The sequence below is a fragment of the Cariama cristata genome, unplaced genomic scaffold (assembly GCF_000690535.1).
Source record: "Cariama cristata isolate BGI_N322 unplaced genomic scaffold, ASM69053v1 scaffold30135, whole genome shotgun sequence".
Classification (NCBI taxonomy): domain Eukaryota; kingdom Metazoa; phylum Chordata; class Aves; order Cariamiformes; family Cariamidae; genus Cariama; species Cariama cristata.
The window spans coordinates 1-6,142 of record NW_009617451.1 but is presented as its reverse complement, the minus strand read 5'-3'; the positions used below and the strand labels follow the sequence as shown (position 1 = coordinate 6,142).

The 6,142-nt window shown below is 52.3% G+C and overlaps 1 protein-coding gene across 1 annotated transcript; it reads right to left on the bottom strand.

The window, feature by feature from the left end:
* Nucleotides 1–335: 335 nt before the first annotated feature.
* Nucleotides 336–4,926, bottom strand: HVCN1 (hydrogen voltage-gated channel 1). The gene is made up of 5 exons (XM_009700541.1): nt 4,750–4,926; nt 4,092–4,196; nt 3,320–3,551; nt 1,031–1,143; nt 336–690 (listed from the first exon to the last, which is right to left on the bottom strand). The coding sequence occupies exons 1-5, from the start codon at nt 4,924–4,926 to the stop codon at nt 625–627; spliced, it is 693 nt and encodes a 230-aa protein (XP_009698843.1). The 3' UTR covers nt 336–624.
* Nucleotides 4,927–6,142: the final 1,216 nt, after the last annotated feature.

Genomic DNA, 6,142 nt, shown 5'->3' with positions numbered 1-6,142 from the left:
GTTTGACGTAAGATGGCACATGTTTGCCTCTATTTTGGTGCTGATTTGATTGTCAACTAAAGGAGTGGTATGTTGGTATTTTTGAAATGAACGTTATATAAATAACAAAGTGGCACAAGCAGCAACAGAAATGAGGAAACTATCAACAAGGTGAAAAGAATGGTTGGCAAAGAAGAGATGTACTAACGGTGAACAGTCAAGCTTGTAGATAAGTGACCTTTTCAGCCTGGGTTCTTATAATTTGTCCTGCAAGTTTCTACAAGATGTTGCAAACAAAGAACATTATCACAGAAAAATGAAATTATTTAAAATCAGTGGTACTTTAGTGGATGTCTAGCTTGTAAAGATGCGTCTTTATTAAATTATTTTGCAGTTTTGACTGTACAACTGTACAAGAAAGGTCTTAATGAAATCACTGTTTACAGGGAGTACGCGTGATTAATTTTCCAGCAAACCTCTTTTTGCAATCCCAAGATCTAATCAACATGTGGTCAAATAGAAAAATGTTTACAGACAACACTATACAAGAGAAAGCCAAGAGACAGGAAAACCTTTCAGGTCAAACTGGTAGATTTCAACACTGCGCTCTCCAGGGCAGACTTCCCACCTCAGAAAACTGGCCTCCTATTTTTGCTCGCTGATGAGTCCATGCTGTTTTAATATCTTGTTAAGCCTCTCAATTTCTTGCTCCTGTAGGAGACAAAAGTCAAATCATTGATTCGGCTCTTACCTTAAGATAGTTTCCCAGGTTCCCACAGATCTTCCCACTGCGGTAATGTATCTCGTGCTGCAGTAAAACAGGACAGCCTGGCTAAAGTAAGTAGGACAGAGGCAGCCGTCATCCATCTCTTTCCAAGAGAAGCAAAGGGCAGCACGGGCAGGGCTGTGGTTCTTCAGCCCAGTTTAGCCCACAAATTTCTGATGAGGAAACCAAGCTGACAGTGGCAACCTTGCAAAAGGATCCCAGGCCAGCTTGTCCTGGGGAGCAACCAGCAGGTAAACCTTGTTTAAATTAAAAGAGTTTTCTTACCTTCTCTACACAGCTGAGTTCCAGTTGTTCAACCTTTGCTGCAAGTTTCAGGTTTACTTGCTTTAGCTTGCACACTTGTTGTTCAGAGCGGGTCTTGACCGATAAAATTATTCCTGTGAAACAATTCACAGTAGATTCATTTTACAATGTAAAACAGTGACAAGCCGGAGGTTAACAGTACACAGTGTCTGTGCTCAAGGAGTTAAACGTGTTCCTCTCCAGCTCTGGTTCTGTCATCTTCAAACCACCCCTCCCAAGTGCTTTTCTTAATGAGGAGGGTTTTAAATTAGCCACCCCAGGGATTCAGATACCAATGCTCTGCTGGGAAGAGGCAGTCTGGCCTCTGAGCTGAATTAATCAGTCAGACTGTCATTCAAATCCTGAATTTGAATTCACTCCCTTGGCAGAGCCGGGGGACAAAACTGGCAGCTTTGTTGTCAGGAGGGGCTGCGTTTTAGCCGGTTTCATGTAGTCGGGAGCCTTGCTCCAACAGCCCAGCCCAGCCTGGGGCACAAGGCTCGTCTGCCCCCGGGGCCAATCACTCCGGCCCGGTGGAAGGGGACATGGCACATCATGAGGTCCTTAAGGTTTTGGCTTTGCCTTGCGCTGCCGTGGTAAGGGCACGTAGTTTCTCATTACAGCGGAGGTGTCGCTCCTCTACTGAAATACTGTTAGGTTATTACCTGTAAGCTCAGCCCCCACAGTAAAGGCATTTTCTTCCCACCCTTTCCTGAAGGGTTTCAAAAAAAAAAAAGAAAGATATAAAAAATAGCTTGGCAAGAGCATCAAGAACATCACGTTCTTCCCACCCAACAGAGCTCTCCTCTGGCTGCTGACAGAGCCACGTGCACGAAGGCAGGCACCGATGCGTGCCCGTGTTTCTAGTGCTACGGGCAGCAGGCTGGGGGTTTGGGGGTTCATTTCTCTGAAGACAAAGCAGCGATGCTGCTTATTTGCATTGATAACATCAAACACTCCCCAGCTGCCTGTAACCCGGTCCCTATCAATCAACAGTGACTGAAGGCAGCGAACCATGCCGAGGCTTAGACACGCAACACCCGAATCTTGGGGCAGATTTTCTTTGTGCCCTCTGTTGCTCCAAGCAGGCAGGCATGGTGAAAAGCTTGGGAGGGAAAACCAGGAGCACGCAAGGATAAGGGGATTTACTTGTAAATGCAATACTGTTTTTCTGCTGTAAAATGGCGTGTTAAGAGTCACCGAGGTTCCTGTGGCTCAGGCAGCTGCACACAAATCCAGTTTCTCTCTGACTTTCACTCTGAACTAAAAAGAGCCACAAGCTGCTCTCACACCTTCCCTCTTCCCAGCCACTGCCGCCAGTCGGGCATGTTCTCCCCGTCAAGACGGCAGCTGGGGGCTGCAGGCAACGGACACGGCCCCAGCCATCCTTTCCTTTTATTCCAACTAACAAGACTTAGAGCCACATCAAGTACAGAGCACTCACCAAAAGTGCACTCGTAGGCACAGGACAGCACTTGGGCTGAAGTTTCATGCAGGAATTGGCAATTAATCTCACTGCCACATTTTACCGAATCCCAAAATTCCTTCCCCAAGAAGGAAGAAAATGTTTCCAGCTACACTTGTTTCAGAAGTGTCTGAGTTTACATCTGTTTGCAACAACTTACAACAGCAGAGTCAGTAAAGTGTGATTTAGGGACAGTTTCTATCCCTTTTTTTTTTTTTTTAATGGCAAACCCTTTGAATCCAAGCAAGAAAAATCCAGAGTGAGATCAGGACGTTCCCTGCAGCATCCCTGGCATGGATGACAGAGTCACAGCAGAACATCAGAGCAGTGAAACCTACTCTGCTATGGAAATAGATTCAGGAAGGCAGGTTTTTACCCTGCTCCTCTGTTAAAACATTGCCAAAAGGATCATACGACGCAAGCCAAAGAGGTGAGCCATCTCTCTCCAGGAGGGAGGGATGCAAGAACAGATTACGGGTTGTTTTTAGGGGAACGTGCCTGATGCTGCCTAAAGCTGGGCATCTCTGCTACCCCGGGCCAGCTGCCACTCCCCCAGCACCGAGGCATCACACCCAACACAAGCAGCAGATTATTGCTGCTCCAAAGAAATTACGCTACTTAAGGCCACACGCCAGCAACTAAAACTACACACGTGAAACTCTTGAGTTCGCTGGGAGAGCAAGACCCCGGGGTCTTACAAGTGGCTTTGAGAAGGAAACAAAGACGTGAACCCAGATAATTCAGGCGAGGTCGGCAAATCCAGCCCACGCACCAGGGAAAGCTCCCGGCCAGCTGCGCACACCTACCGTTGATGATCCTGGCCACTCGCCACAGCCGCAGCAGTATCAGGAGCCCGACAGCTTCAAACTCGTGCTCCCGGAAGATGAGGACGACATCGAGGATGAACGACACAATGACGATGATCCCGTCCAGCACTTCGAACTTGTGGTGGAAGAACTCCCGGCGGTAGATGAAGACTTTAAACCCCACCTCAACCAGGAAGATAGTTAAAATGGAAAGGGAGAGGTAGTGGAAAACCTGGGGAAAGACAGCACAAGTTCAGGGTCAGGAAACCCTCCGGTGTGCCCACAAGCAGGGCAGGCTGGAAAACCTCCACTGCTCGAGGGTACGTCTGATTTGGCTCTACAAGGAGAAGGGCTGGGGACTTTTCTTCTGCTCTAAGGGACAACCAGAGCGAGCATGTGGCAGCCAGTGGCCTTGGGTCAGCCAGACCAGGAGGTGCGAAGACAATTGGGAAAAGGGTTGTGAGAGCGATTCAGCTTTGCTGCAGCCCGAGGAAACACAAGGCTGCTGCCCAGACTGGCGTGAGCTGAGCCAGGTCAGCCCCGCACACCGCAGGGCTGTCAGACGAGTCCCTGCAAGACCTTCGTCTGTGTGCCTGCGGCTGGCGGCCCGCAAAAGCGCTCCCTGCAAGCCCTTCGTCTGTGTGCCTGCGGCTGCCGGCTCGACAAGGCTGAAGGTCCAGGTCCTGCCCTGCCCATTCATCCTATTTAGCGGGCTCTGAACCACCAGAGAGAGAGAAATCACGGTTCATGTTGACATTTCACTGCACTTTACCTTTGGGGTTATATTATATTTGTCCGGATGGATGATTTTCAAGTCCATAAGCAATTCCCCAAGAACCAACAAGGCATCCAGGATGACCAAGCAGACAACCACGATCTGTCGGAGGAGAAGAACCAACATGAACCCCCTCCCAGCACGGACAGATCAGCAACAGGAGCCAACACAGCCTTCAGCTAAACATGCCCCAACGCCCCAATTTGGCTGGTTGTATTTTGTAGAGCTTTCTGTTGCTCCCACCCAGGACTCCCACTCCCACAGTCAGTGGGTTATTCCTGCAAAGTCTCGCCCACACGAAACCGCCTGGTTCCCCACCAAACCCAGCCACTTCCCACTGCTTGGTGTGGGTGCGCGGGGTCTCGGGAAGCTCGAGCTGGGGGAAAGCACGTGCCTCTGCCGGCACCGTGATAAGCGTGCACCGAGGCTTGTCGCCGCTCAGGAAACATCTGCGCCCGCTGCGGAGCGGCTCGTTTCCGACAGGATGGCTCAGCTCGGAGGCAGCAGCTGCTCTCATGGGCACCGTGAGTGCTCAGAAGCTCGGTGCTGCTCCCAGCCCGCCCTGAGCTCCGTCCCACATCGGCTCTGCTGTCACAGGTGCCTTTGGCCAAATCTCACCCTCTTCTCCCTTTGGCCTGGGTTTGTTCGGCCTCACCTGAAACCTGTGGGAGCTGAAGAGCTTTTTCATCATGTCCTGGAAGGAGACGTGGTTCCTGGTGGGCTCCAGCTTGATCTCTGAATCTGGCTGCTTCTCCCCATTCTCCCCAGTCTCCTCCTCCTCCTCCTCCCATTTCTGATAGTAGTTGCTCCACTGCACGGGGTCGTCGCCCATCACTCAGGTACCTGGACATGGCTCTGGATCAAGCTGGCATCACCCTGCCGACGTCTGAGGGACAAGAGCAGAACGTCACCTCCCTGCCTGGGGCTGACCAAGGATGTCAAATCTCCCTCGTTTCACCACAGCGAGTGTGACAAGAGCGTGACGCTTCGTTCAGACGCGGCCGGCTGCGTGGTGCGGACAGGCCCTGCTGACGGGAAATTGCTTAACGGTGGTGCCCCTTGTTTTGCATCCCCTCCCACGGCGCGACACAGAGCCCCTGCCGCCCTCCCCAGTGCTGTTTGCACCCCATTGCACTGCTCTACAACGAGGAACTTCCTTGCGAGGTATTTCCAAGCATCTATGATTAAGAGAAAAAAAAAAAAAAAACGGCCAGCCCTTATGTTGCATCTTGTGATGCGAGAGGAAGCAGCTACCGATTTCCCATTGGAAAGAGCCATTGTGTTTCTATTAGACGCTGATCGATGGAGGTTACTGGTCAGAAGCTGGAAGCCGGCAATTTCCTCCCCTTCATTTGCTCTCTCATGCCCTACACACCGGGGCAGGCCGCTGTTAGCGTTGGGTCTGAGACAAACCCTCCGCTGCGCTCCCAGAGCTGCCCTCGTCCCTTCAGGTGGCCGCAGTTGCAGCCCAGCTGCCCCCGGGCCAACTGGGGCATCCTCACCCTCCAGCCACACCACCAAGCCAAAGAACAGCCATCATTTCCCTTCATTAACATCAGGGGCCCCCATTATTTCAGCCTTTGCAGGCAAAATAAGCAGGTGATCCCCACATTTCAGCCCAGCCGGCAAGTGACGCTGTCCTTCCCATCTCTTCTCCCTGCATCCTCCAGAGCCGGCCTCACCCTTGGGCATCCCTGCTTCAGCCTGTTCCCGTGGGCACCCAGTGCGGGGCAGGACCAACCCCAAACCCACGGACGATCCCGGTCGCAGCTCGGCGCTGAGAACGGCTGCAGGAAAGGCTCGATCCCTGCCCGCTCTCGCGTTCCACTGTCGCAGCCCCACGAGGTCACCCTTCCTCTTTGGGCGCGCCGAGACTGCCGGGCCCACAAACCCTCCCGAAAACCGCTCCTGCCGCCAGCAGACAACCACATCCCCATCCCTGGCGGGGCTCTCCGCGCATCCGTCCTTGGCCAAAGCCAGCCGGGGAGCTCAGCACAAGCTGCTCTTGGACCACCGGAGCTGCCAGGGGTCTGTCCGTGCCCCCGGGC